This window comes from Panthera onca, chromosome D4 (genome assembly GCF_046562875.1).
Source record: "Panthera onca isolate mPanOnc1 chromosome D4, mPanOnc1 haplotype 2, whole genome shotgun sequence".
Classification (NCBI taxonomy): Eukaryota; Metazoa; Chordata; class Mammalia; order Carnivora; family Felidae; genus Panthera; species Panthera onca.
The window spans coordinates 17,476,645-17,490,761 of record NC_138351.1 but is presented as its reverse complement, the minus strand read 5'-3'; the positions used below and the strand labels follow the sequence as shown (position 1 = coordinate 17,490,761).

At 40.6% G+C, this 14,117-nt stretch overlaps 1 protein-coding gene across 3 annotated transcripts in view; it reads left to right on the top strand.

Moving 5' to 3' along the window:
- Positions 1-14,117, top strand: part of TRPM6 (transient receptor potential cation channel subfamily M member 6) — a 196,631-nt gene that overhangs the window by 136,133 nt on the left and 46,381 nt on the right. For all 3 annotated transcript variants that reach the window (XM_060610051.3, XM_078436941.2, XM_060610050.3), the window contains 2 exons: positions 2,288-2,481; positions 5,623-5,755. In XM_060610051.3, coding sequence (XP_060466034.3) covers positions 2,288-2,481; positions 5,623-5,755 — 327 coding nt within the window. The remainder of the gene's footprint in view (positions 1-2,287; positions 2,482-5,622; positions 5,756-14,117) is intronic.

Below are 14,117 nucleotides of genomic sequence, written 5' to 3'. Positions count from 1 at the left end.
CCACTGAAGAGGGCAATATAAAAGAAGAGAAACCAATGCAGTGGAATATAAGTAAAGAAAATAGGGAAGCAAAGGGCTGGAGGGGAGCAAAATAAATCAGAATACTAAAAAAATGACTGTTGTTGCAAATATATGGGAAGATGTACCTTTCTGTTTGTTACAAGCTTATGTAACTGTCATCTCTTTTAGTCCCACCATTTTATAAATGTCTAACATATCCTGGTGTTTAGTTAGTATAGCTATTATTTATGGCATTTCAAATAATACTTAGAGTGGTTATGAGATTTTTGCTTCTCAAAAATGGCAGGTGTCAAAAGAGAGGTTGAGAAATCCTCACATAGACAGTTGTCTCTCTCTAGAGATGGACAGCCTGAGGACCAATGAGCTGAGAAACCCCAGATATGACTACTTGTCCAGGTGCCCATTCTAAATTCTTCATAGCAAGAATTACAAAAAACTAAAACAAAAACAAAAAACAAAAAAACAAAAACAGACAAACAACCCCTCCCCCCCCCCACCACCCTGAAATACACTGTGAAGGTTCCCACCTGCTGGTGGACAGGCTGTAGTTACACTGGGAGTGACTGGCATTTAATCCTGGTGGTTCTCAAACCTGATGGTGCAGGAGAATCACCTGGAGGGCTTGCTGAGCCACAGATTGATGTTACGTCTCTGCTAGAGTTTCTGATTCAGTAGTTCTGGGCTAGGGCCCATGAATTTACATTTTTGACATGTCCTCAGGTGATGCTAATGCTGTGGTTCAGACCACACTTTGAGAACTATGTTAAAACCCAGTTTTCTATCTTTTGGGGCACCTGGGTGGCTCAATTAGTTAAGTGTCCGACTCTTGATTTCAGTTCAGGCCATGATCTCATGGTCGTGAGATTGACCCCCACATCGGGTTCCGCACCGATAGAACAGAGCCTGCTTAGGATTCTCTCTGTACCCACCCCCTTCTCACAAAACCAAAGCAAACCCAGTTTTCTTTCTTTCTTTCTTTTTTTTAATTTAATTTTTTATTTTTAAAAATTTCCATCCAATTTAGTTAGCATATAGTGAAACAATGATTTCAGGAGTAGATTCCTTAACGCCCCTTACCCATTAAAAAAATTTAATTTTTTATTTTTAAAAATTTCCGTCCAATTTAGTTAGCATATAGTGAAACAATGATTTCAGGAGTAGATTCCTTAACGCCCCTTACCCATCCCCCCTCCCACAGCCCCTCCAGCAACCCTCAGTTTGTTCTCCATATTTATGAGTCTCTTCTGCCAAACCCAGTTTTCTATCTTTCCATCATCTACTTTATGGATTCTGTGAAACTGCCTCCTCCCTCTTATTCTGAGCTGGCTTTCTCCAGGATAGTTCTGGTTCCTTCTTTTTATGATCGCTCACATTTAGGGCTGCCTGTCTTTTTATTGGCTAATTTCTCCTGTCCTACTCAAGTGCCACTTTGCCATCTTTCTCTATAAAAGCCAAACTTTATATTAGCCTGAGCGGAATGTTAAGGTAGACATTCCATTGTGTCCTCTCCCCGTACCTATCGTGTTATAGACTGAAAGTTAAGTAATTAGGGATGATATGGTGTTTTGGAGTAAGTGTACCACCTACCACAACTTCATGGACAGTTCCATAATATCAGTATTTACCCTAGTATCTACATATTAAAATTAATGTAATTAAAGGGATCATCTAAGGTAGCCTATTGATAAGGGATTATCTTCATTGTAAAGTTAATCTAAGTAATTTTGTTTAGTTTCTACATAGAAGGTGCCCTTGTTGATTATTTTAGGGTGAATTCATTTTTCTTCCCTGTCGCTTCTTCATTACCGTTCTTTCCTTTGGGTGTGTTTTAACTAGGATTATTCTATCAGTTCTCATGTTTGACATGAGGCTCTTCATAAGGCTGATAATAGAGAGAAACATTAACAGTAGTTACTGTGAATGGTGAATTATGGACTGAAAAGAACTTCTTATGTGAGAAGAGATGGTGTACCAAGAAGAGTGTAAAGTTTCAGTTTCTGTTCATTGCATTTAAAACATTAGCATTTTCTCTCTGATTGTCATTCCTATTTTTTGTTTATTCTGATTAGCATATTTTACTGTAGAAGGTGATTAATGTATCTTTTTGGGTAGGAGAAGAATCACAAAGGCAATGGATATGATTTTTATTGGCTAAGGCTGGGAAGGTCAGGTGAACCAATCAAAAAGTTGGGAAGTAGAGAAAGGATCTGTGATGTTTCAGGATGCCATATTAACAAGTTATCCCTGTCTTAACTACAACTTGCAGTAACGTTTACGTGGATATGAAATCCATTTCCAATAAACTATGGAAGTACAATCGCTATCGCTACATCATGACTTATCACAAGAAGCCTTGGCTGCCACCACCTTTCATCCTGCTGAGCCATGTGGGACTCCTCCTTCGCCGTCTTTGCCATCATCGAGCTCCAAACGACCAAGACGAGGGTGACGTTGGATTAAGTAAGTTTTCATCGGTGGGGCACTGGGATGAGAGTAAGAGTGGAGATCCAACGTGAAGACACGCAGGAACATTGTCAGTTAAATTCCGGGCACAGGATGCAAGGCTCTCGGACTTCACTGATGATCGAGTGTCTGCTAAGGACTTGGGTCTAAGTAAATAGAGGACCTGCATCTGAGTAAATACATTGATTCCATCATGTGGTTGTAGTACGTTTGCCAAGATTAACCGATACTTCGAAAGAAAGAAATGGGTAGGGACAAAATTTCCCCGTAAGTGTGCAAAGGCTTTCTGTCGCCTAGAAAACCTTGTTTTCTCTGCTTACTTGGAAAGGCATTAGAATAACTCCTAGGGAGTAGTCACAGTGACCCAGACTCATTTCCCTGTTGTGGAAGACAGGATTGACATGGAAAGGGATTACAAAAGGTCTTGTGGAGTAAGGGGGGAAGAGATAAGACAGCTTCACTTGTTAACCAGAGTCCTGATTCTCTGGTTCTCTAATCTACTGAGAATGGAGGTGATTCTGTATGAATGTTTCATTTTTCAAGAACAATTCAGGATGCGGAAATGTGGATTCTCATTTTTATATTTTTCTTTACTTTTCTCATGTATTTATGTATTTATTTATTTTGCAGTGCTTAAGTCTACATATTTTGAGAATCTCCTAGTTAATTTTGCTGATGCGTATCTTAACCTGAACGATATGACTGTCACACTAACTGTGATAATAGAACATTTCTTTTGCGGTTTTGCAGATCTTTTGGTAGTTCCTTTCAAGCAATTTCACAATTGGTGCCATGCCCATTTTTAGATAGTCCCTGAATATAAAGGAAACGGGTGGCATAAATCCACAATCCTTTATATCAATCCCTAAATCCAAAATACGCCTGAAAATGGAAAGCTTTTTTTCCCCCTTCTTACGTTAGAGACTCATTGGGATAAAAGAGGCTGATGGAACTAATGTGAAGCCATTTATTGTCTTTATCCCTTGTAGTGTGAATATTCATTGATTTTGCTGCAGAAATAATGTGTTGGATTTTCGGGTACTGCCCTAGCCTCAGTTAGGTATTTTACTGCATTTATGGTATATGTACTGTATTACCTTTCTAAATTGAGAAAAGGAAAATTCTGAATTCTAAAACACACTTGGTTCCAGGAGTTTCAGATAATGGATTGCGCACTATTTATACATTTCTATGGGCTTTTAGGGGGACAGGTGTCATTACAAGGTTGATAGGATGATATGCTTTTCTTCTTCCTGGTAATTGGCTCAGTGAAGTCTTTTTCTCCTCTTGAGTCACTTCGGAGATTTATTTTTCTTTTCCATCCGCTGACCCCCAAGAGATTCAGCCTTTATAAGGAAGCCAAAGCACAAATGAAGTTAATTTAAAGGTTTATAATGATACTCTAAATTTTAGGCTTCTAACAGAGAGCCGTCCCAGGCCTGTCCGTGAACCTGCTGCAAGTGAACAGTAGAATGTGGGCCACCTGAGAGATCCTGGAATTGGCTGGGGTTCGGCCACATTTGGGGCTTGCCTTCATCTGGGCTTATAGGGTGATTCCGGTATATAACGAGAGTAAATTTGCCGAAGCATGGAGGTGTGTTCTTTCTGACTTCCGGAAAATTCTTGAATTTTTCTGAAACTTCTTCCCATCCTGTTTTGAAGATCGTTTGCATTTGGGGCTGCAGTGCCACCTGGCGGAGAGTCACAAGAACGCTCCACACATGCAGGCTGCACCTGTCACTGGGATTGGTCCTTGGGTTGTTTGCTCTTAGGAATCCACAGAAAGATTAAATCATAACAACTGTAAAGTTCCTCATTCTTAAGAGATTCTTTGATGCAGACAGGCATTTAGAGTTTGTGAGTGAGGATACTGTATTTTTTTTTTTTTTAGTTCTGAGAGATTCTTTCATGCCATAAAATCAATATTTTTGCCTATTTTATTGGAAAATAATGGAATGTTTGCATTTCTAATAAGTTTGAGGGAACTCTATTTTTTTCCCTAAGTTAAGTGATACCACTGAAGGAAGAGAATGCACCAATTTTTACCCTTTTTGCAAAACCATTTATATATTTTCCAAGTATTAGAAACCTGCTCAAGAGCTAATGTATTTTTCTGTTAGATCAGAGTGAGAGCCAAGGTGGTAGATGGAAAGTGATCATCAAAGTCTGACACAGAATTGTTTCATAATATCATGAAGTGATGTGTCTTTTTGTGAGTTAATTATAATTATGTCAAGGAAGGTGGACAGCCTCAGCCACTGACTGGCAATAATGTTTCTGTTTCTAGTAGAGTAACTTAGTCCCATTTACCCGTGAACAACATTGGGGTGGGGATGTCAGCCCCCTGCATGGTCAAAAATCAGTATATAACTTTTGAATCCCCCCAAACTTTACTGATAGCCTTTTGTTGACCAGAAGCCTTATAACATAGTTAATTAACACATACCGTGGATATTATATGTGCTATATACTGAGACTTATAATAAAGCAAGCTGGAGAAAGGAAAAGGTTATTAAGAAAATCTTACGGGAGAGAAACATTTACAGTATTTAGCAAAAAATAGTATTTACTCTTTACTGAGTAAAAAAACCCACGTGTAAGTGAACTTATGCAGTTCAAACCATGTTGTACAAACTCAGTGTAACAACATGAAACTTTCTTACACTTGCTGGATTAATTTAACAGTCTTGGACTTCATCTAACCTTGATTTTAACCTACAGGTTACTTATTGTCATTTTGATAGACAAAACAGTTGGCAGAGGAGGGGGAGACAACCAGATTCTTTACCCATATGCATATAAATGTAGCAGATTTTTGTAAATGGGTAGAGACATTCTAACCTAGGAGCATATTGAACAGAGTGTCTGTTCCACATGAGTCCTGTTCAAATTCCCATGCCTGTTTATACAACAAATAGGCAAGATCCAATCTGGTGTTTCTATTTGTTTCTACACACTGCCTCTCCATTAATATTAAGAATTTGGTGTGATAGAGCAGCAAAGTTTTATCACGCGAGCTCCAGTTCATCGAGTTTTCAACACAAGTGGAAGAAAAGCCCCACCTACTCAGTATCAGCTTCCTGTTAAAGGCAAATTACGATTTTTTTTTTTTTTAATGTGCCATACTTATTTACACAGAACTCTACCTGAGTGAGGAGGATCTGAAGAGACTTCACGACTTTGAAGAACAGTGTGTGGAAATATACTTCCACGAGAAGATGGAAAGACTGAATTACAGCTGTGAGGAACGAATCCGAGTCACCTCAGAAAGGTAAGAGATACATGTTTTTTCCAGCCCCCCAAACCTGATTCTACTAAAATGTCCAAAGAAGTAGAAAGATGTATTTTTAAAACCCAGAAGTTTAGATTCTCTAAACATTTTTTTTTGGTCAGTGTGTAATATTTATGGAATTGACGTGTATTCCTTGAGGACCCACTATGTGTGTTCCAGACGCTCTTCCATTCACCAGTGATAAATGATGAAGAAGAGACAAGAGTCCCTGCCTTTGTAGGACTTGTGTTCTGGTGTGTGCGGGCAGAGACCAGTAAGAGGGCGGGGGTGAAGAACACATAAGAAACAAATACAAATATGTAATTCGATGTCAGACAGTTAAATAGAGATGAAGAAAAATAAAGTTGCATAAGGGAATAGAAAATGACGTTGGGGAGGGGTCTGCCAGAGTTGGGGGTTGGGTTGGACTCCTTGGGGTAGTCTGGGGCAGGGAGGTCACTGCGGAGTCGCAGAGGGGGGACCTGAGAGGGGAGGGCCAGGCAGAGACACCCAGGGGGATGGCACACCTGATCGAAGGAACAGCAAATGCAGGTGCCTGAGGCAGCAAGGTGCGTCCATGAGCAGCAGGTAGGACTGGAGAAGGTCGAGGGCTGCGTCCTGGTTGCACTGGGGAGATGAGGACAGGTGAGGTTCTCTTGTTTTGCTTTCGTATGGAGATAACAAAATAAACGCGTGTGGTCCTGGAAATGATTCACCAGCAAGGGAGAAGCTGCAGAAACAGGAGGGAGGAGGTGATTTGCTGAAGTGCGGTCCCCGAGGAACGGTTTACTGTAGAACCTGGGCATCTCCCTCGAACAGGGCGCCCGGAGAGAGTACGGCCAGTGTTCAGGAGGATGCGGGCACACAGCTGTCGAGGCCAGGGGACCATCTGATGGTGCCTGTGGGTATGTGTGATTTGGGGGGTCCGTGCAGGGAGGCCACTGAGAGATTTGAGGAAAGAGAAAATGTATTGGAGAAAGTGAACATGTTCAGAAACTGTGGGATCAAAGCCATCATGGCTGTACTGATAATTGTGCATACATGGCATTGTGTTAAAATATGGAAGACTGCATTGTTATATGCATTTTTTTAAAAAAACAACAACACAGAATTGTTTTTGTAACCAAAGCAAATTGACAGAAGTTAAAGGCGTTCCTTCATTTTCAAATATACACGGACCTGGCTATAAAATGTTATACCTGTGGCACCTGGGTGACTCAGTCAGTTAAGCATCTGACTTTTGATTTTGGTCCAGGTCACGATCTCACGGTTTGTGGGTTTAAGCCCCGCGTTGAGCTCTGCGCTGACAGCATGAAGCCTGCTTGGGATTCTCTCTCCCTCTCTGTCTGCTCCTCCCTGCTCATTCTCTCTGTCCCTCTCTCAAAAAATAAATAAACAGTTAAAAAATAAAATGTTTAAAAAATATTTTTTTTAATGTTTATTGAGAGACAGAGAGAGACAGAACATGAGCGGGGAAGGGGCAGAGAGAGGGGGACACAGAATCCGAAGCAGGCTTCAGGCTGTTAGCAGTCAGCACAGAGCCCGATGCGGGGCTCAGACTCACGAACCGAGAGATCATGACCTGAACTGAAGTCAGACGCTCAACCAACTGAGCCACCCAGATGCCCCAAAATAAAATGTTATACCTAATAATGCATATATTTTTTTCTGATATCCAAATGGATAGAAAGTGAATCCTTAATTGAATTACACAAAGAACTCTGTAAATGGTTCACTATGGGTATTTCTGCACTTTTTTTTAATGTTTATTAATTTTTTGAGAGATAGAGACAGAGAGTGAGCTGGGGAGGGGCAGAGAGAGGGAGACATAGAATATGAAGCAGGCTCTAGGCCCCGAGCTGTCAGCACAGAGCCCAGCGTGGGGCTAGAACTTACAAACCATGAGATCATGACCTGAGCTGAAGTCAGATGCTCAATCAACTGAGCCACCCAGGTGCCTTTTTCTGCACTTTTCAGTTGATACCATATTATGTAGATATGTACTTAGGTGGCTGATTGAATTTCAGACCAAATTTTATATTGAGAACAAAATATCAAATAGAATTGGGTTTTGAGCCCACAAAATTTTATTTTCCTTAAATAATATCTTTAGGCCAGAGCTTGATGACCTTCTCTTACCTTGTTCCTCTTCTTCACATTCTGCCTTGTTATCGATATGCTCACTGAATTCCATGGGCCATTCTGGCTCTCGGTCTTCCAGGAGACACATACCCAGATAGGAGTTTATAGAGCCAGGACGAAGGCCTGCGTCTGCCATTTGCTAGCTGTATGTAAATTGGGCCAATTTACTCTGGGTCTTTGTTTTCTTATTTGCAAGAGGTACACAAAAATAGATATACCCCTTAGAGGTGTTGAGGGTTACATGAGGTAACACAGATGGACTGTGTGGCAGAGTGCTGGTCAATAGTAAGGATATGATGCAAGTAAAACTAGGCTCTGGGGTGCTCAGGTGGCTCAGTTTGGTCAAGCATCTGACTTCAGCTCAGGTCATGATCTCACAGTTTGAGGGTTCAAGCCCCGTGTCGGCATCGATGCTGACAGCTCAGGCCTTGGAGCCTGCTTCCGATTCTGTGTCTCCCTCTCTCTCTGCCCCTGCCCTGCTCACACTCTGTCTCTCTCCGTCTCAAAAATAAATAAACATTTTTAGAAAGGCTCTAAAAAGCTATGAGTGTGATTTCTTTTTAAATACATCTTAACAGGGGCACCTGGGTGGCTCAGTCGGTTGAGCCTCCGACTTCGGCTCAGGTCATGATCTCACAGTTTGTGGGTTTGAGCCCCGCGTCGGGCTCTGTGCTGACCTCTTGCTCAGAGCCTGGAGCCTGCTTCAGATTCTGTGTCTCCTTCTCTCTCTGCCTTTGCCCCGCTCATGCTTTGTCTTACTCTGTTTCTCAAAAATAAATAAATGTAAAAAAAAAAAATTAAAAAAAAATACATCTTAACAGAAGACCATGGGGGAGGGGAAGAACAAAAAAGTTTGAGAGGGAGGGAGCCAAACCATAAGTGACTCTTAAAAACTGAGAACAAACTGAGGGTCGATGGGGGCGTAGGTGGGAGGGAAAAGTGGGTGATGGGCATTGAGGAGGGCACCTGTTGGGATGAGCACTGGGTGTTGTATGGAAACCAATCTGACAATAAATTTCATATAAAAAAAATAAATACATCTTTTCTTTTAAACCTTCAAAGGGGAATAAATAGATAAGATGACCTCACTGCCCTAGGCTATGAATGAGGACAAGGTCATGGAGAGTCCCTTACTTTATGCTATAAACTAAGGAAGGATTTTTAGGTGGTCAGATATGGGCAGATTTACTTTCTAGGCAGATTCCCTCAGTTACAGTGTGGATTTAAGGTGTCAGAATTGGAAATATGGAGGCCATTTGAGAGACTGATGCAGCAGGAGGATGAGTCCCAAGGGCTAGCCAAAGTAGCCATGATGGGGTTGAAAGGAGGTGTCTTAGTCTGTTCAGACTGTAGAGTGAAGTACTATAGGCTGGGTGGCTTGTAAGCAGCAGAAAGTTACTGCTTACAGTTCTGAGGCTGTCCAAGATCTGCGTGCCAGCACGGTATGGGTGACAGTCCCCTTCTGGGTTGTAGACTCCATGTTGTATCCTCACATGGTGGCGGGGGTGAGGGAGCTCTGTGGGTTCTCTTTTATAAAGCCACGAATTCCATTCATGAGGGTTCCACCTTCCTGACCTAATCACCTCCCAAAGGCCCTACCTACTAATATCATCACTTTGGGGGGTTAGAATGTCAACCTGAATCTCAGGGACACACAAACATCCAGACTGTAGCAGAAGGGATGAACGAAGACACGTTTAGAAAGGGCAGTTGATGAGGGGAGTTAGGGATTGGACATGCAGCCGAGGGAGAAGGTGGAGTCGAGGATGACTCTCAGATCTGTAGCGGGGGTAATTAGGTGAAAGGTGGCACCACCATGATTGAAAAAAAAAATGTGCAAAAGACACGGGGAGGGGGGCAAGTGATGAGTTTTAGCTTTGTTGAGTTTTAGCTTTAGCTTTGTCAAGTTTTAGTTTTGTGGATTCTTATGGCACATTTAGCCAGAGATTTCTGGGAGGTTTTAGATGTGAGGGTAGGAAGTCCTGGGGTAAAGATTGAACTGGACAGGGAGATTTGGGAGTCACCTGCCCCTTGTGAGAAAATAAAACCATGACCTAGGAAGTATGCCCAGGAAGCAAGAAGAGTAAGGAAACTCAGGGGGGTGAGGGTGGTTCCATGAGGGGGGCCCTGACAGCTGTATAATGGACCAAGGAATAGGAGCTCATGGAGAAAACGAGCCAGAATCTATCAGAGGAGAATAGGGACAACTAGGAAATGGTAGTGTTGTGAGCCAAATGAATATGGCATGAGAACCTGAGAAGCGGACACTTATGAACAAGTAATTCAATGATGGTGGTGGTGGTGGTGGTGGTGGCGGTGGTGGAAGTAAGCCTAACACCATTAGTCATCATGTACCATTATATGCTTCTTGGTTGTTTCCCTTGAGATTTGCGTAGAGAAGGATTAGAAGCTAGATGGGTATGTGGCTTCTGAAAACTATTCCAGAGGCTTCCATGGGCTCTAGAATTCGATTATGGAGGCTCGGTTTTTCAGAACATCATCCACCGATTTTCCCTGTTGACAGAGCTGCCTCAACAGCCCTTGTTTACACGGCTGGCCTTGTTGCGGTAGCCCCTGGGGAGCTTGCCACAGAGGTATGGGAGGGAGGGAAGAATACTTTCCCGAGGTAGCCGAGCCAATAGTTTGAAGAGGGAGGGAAATGAGATTAGGGGGGGATTTGCATGGGCCCTTACCCGTAAAGAAGAGATCACCTATCTATCTACTTACAGAATTCAGTGAGTTGTGATACTAGAAAAAGAGAAGTATTAAGGGCTGTTTTATGTCTTCCTTTACTGGAAAACTGGTTATTTTTGACCCTAGTGCTATAAACCAGCACTTCCGTCTCTCTGTTCTATGGGGTACTAGTTAATTGGGTATTTTTCCATATTAAGCATGTTATATTTGGGAAATACTACATTTTATTTTGTTTTTTTTTTTAAAGTTTTTGTTTAGATTTTGTTTAAAGTTAACATATAAGGTAATATTGGTTTCAGGAGTAGAAATCAGTGATTCATCACTTACGTATAATACCCAGTGCTCATCACAAGTGCCCTCCTTTAATGCCTGTCACCCATTTAGCCCATCCCCTGCCCACCTCCCTTCCAGTAACCCTCAGTAGTTCTCTACAGTTAAAAGTCTCTTATGGTGTGCCTTCCTTTTTTTCTATGTTCATTTGCTTTGATTCTTAAATTTCACACATGAGTGAAATCGTATGGTATTTATCTTTCTCTGATTTATTTGCCATCCACATCATGGCAAATGGCAAAATTTCATTCTTTTTGATGGCTGAGTAATATTTCATTGTATATATATTCAACGTCTTCATTATCTGTCATCGTTTGATGCACATTTGGGCTCCTTCCATAGTTTGGCTATTGTTGATAACGCTGCTGTAAACATCGGGGCACAGCCCCTTCAAATCAGTATTTTTGTATCCTTAGGGTGAATACCTAGTAGTGCAATTGCTGGGTCATAGGGTAGTTCTATTTTTAACTTTTTGAGGAACATTCATACTATTTTTCAGAGTGGCTGCACCAGTTTGCATTCCCACCAACAGTGTGAGAGGGTTCCATTTTCTCCACATCCTTGCCAACGTCTGTTATTTCCTGTGTTGTTAACTTTAGCAATTCTGGCAGGTGTGAGGTGGTAGCTCATTGTAGTTTTGACTTGTATTTCCCTGATGATGAGTGATGTTGAGCATCTTTTCATGTGTCTGTTAGCCATCTGGATGTCTTCTTTAGAAAAATGTCTATTTATGTCTTCTGGCCTTTTCTTAATTGGATTATTTGTTTTTTGGGTGTTAAGTTTGATACGTTCTTTGTAGATTTTTGGATATTAACCCTTTGTCAGACATATCATTTGCAAATATCTTCTCCATTCTGTAGGTTGCCTTTTAACTTTATTGATTGTTTCCTTCGCTGTGCAGAAGCCTTTTATCTTGAAGTCCCAACAGTTTGTTTTTGCTTTTGCTTCCATTACCTCAGGAGATGTGTCTAATAAGAAGTTGATACGGTTGATGTCAAAGAGGTTGCTGTCTGTTTTCTCCTCTAGGATTTTGATGGTTTCCTGTCTCACATTTACATCTTTCATCCATTTTGAATTCATTTTTGTGTGTGGTGTAAGAAAGTGGTCCAATTTCATTCTTCTGCTTGTTGCCCCAGTCTTCCCGGTGCCATTCGTTGAAGAGACTCTCTTTTTTTTCCATTGGATAGTCTTTCCTGCTTTGTCAAAGATTAGATGACTTTGTAGCTGTGAGTCCATTCTGGGTTTTCTATTCTGTTCCATTGATCTATGTGTCTGTTGTCGTGCCAGTGCCATCCTGTCTTGATCACTACAGCTTTGTAATGTAGCTTGAAATCTGGAATTATGATGCCTCCAGCTTGGCTTTCTTTTTCAGGATTGCTTTGAGTATTCAGGGTCTTTTGTGGTTCCATACAAATTTTAGGATTGTATGCTTTAGCTCTGTGAGAAATGCCAGTGATGTTTGATAGGAATTGTATTAAATGTGTAGATTGCTTTGGGTAGTATAGACATTTTAGCTATGTTTGTTCTTCCAATCTATGAGCATGGAACATTTTTCCAGTTGTTTGTGTGTTCTTCAGCTTCTTTCATAAGTATTGTATGGTTTTCAGAGTACAGATCTTTTACCTCTGTGGTTGGATTTCTTCCTAGGTATCTTATGATTTTTGGTGTAATTGTAAATGGGATCCATTCCTTGATTTTTCTTTCTGTTGCTTCATTATTGGTGTATAGAAATGCAACAGACTTCCGTATGTTGATTTCATATCCTGTGTGTCTGCTGAATTCATGTATCAGTTCTAGCAGGGTTTTTTTGGTGGAGTCTTTCAGGTGTCTACATAGAATATCATGTCATCTGTGAAGAGTGAGAGTTTGACTTATTCCTTGCCAATTTAGGTGCCTTTTATTTCTTTTTGTTGTCTGATTGCTGAAGTTAGGACTTCCACTACTGTGTTAAATAACAATGGTGAGAGTGGACATCCCTGTCTTGTTCCTGACCATAGAGGAAAAGATCTCGGTTTTTCCCCACTGAGGATATTATTAGCTGTGGGTCTTTGTATATGCCCTTTATGATGCGGAGGTATGTTGCCTCTATCCCTACTTTGCTGAGGGTTTTTATCAAGAATGGATGCTGTATTTTGTCCAATGCTTTTTCTGCATCTATTTACAGAATATTAATGTGGTGTATCCTGTTGACTGACTTATGAATGTTGAACCACCCTTGTGGTCCAGGAATAAATGCCACTTAATTGTGGTGAATAATTCTTTTAATGTACTGTTGGATTCAATTTGCTAGTATCTTGTTGAGAATCTTCACCTCTTTATTCTGTAATTCTCCTTTTTTAGTGGGAACTTTGTCTGGTTTTGGAATCAACGTAATGCTGGCCTCATAGAATGATTTTGGAAGTTTTACTTCTATTTCTATTTTTTGGAACAATTTGAGAAGAATAGGTATTAACTCTTCTTCAAATGTTTGGTAGAATTCCTCCGGGAAGCCATGTGGCCTTGGACTTTTGTTTGTTGGGAGATTTTTGATTGTCGATTCAATTTCTTTGCTGGTTTTGGGTCTGTTCAAATGTTCTGTTTTTTCCTGTTTCAGTTTTGATAGTTTATGTATTTCTAGGAATTTAGATTGCCCAATTTGTTCGTTCATAGTATTCTCCTATAACTCTTTGTATTTCTGTGGTGTTCGTTGTGATCTCTCCGCTTTCATTCGTGATTTTGTTTATTTGGGTCCTTTCTCTTTTCTTGTGATAAATCTTGCTAGGGGTTTATCAATTTTATTAATTCCTTCAAAGAACCACCAGTTCCTAGTTTTATCCATCTGTTCTACTGGTTATTTTGTTTGTTTGTATGTTTCTATATAATTTATTTCTGCTCAAATATTTATATTTTCCTTCTTCTGGTGGCTTTAGACTTTATTTGCTATTCCTTTTCTGGCTCCTTTACGTGTAAGGTTATGTTGAGTATTAAAATTTAAGACTTTTCTTTATTCTTGAGGAGGACCTGTATTGCTATATAATTCCCTCTTATGACCATTTTTGCTGCATCCCAAAGGATTTGGAATGTTGTGTTTTCATTTTCGTTTGCTTCCATGTATTTTTTTTTTTTTTTATTCTTTACTTTCCTGGTTAACCCATTCACTCTTTAGTAGGATGTTCTTTAACTTCCATGTATTTTTGGTCTTTCCAAATTTTTTCTT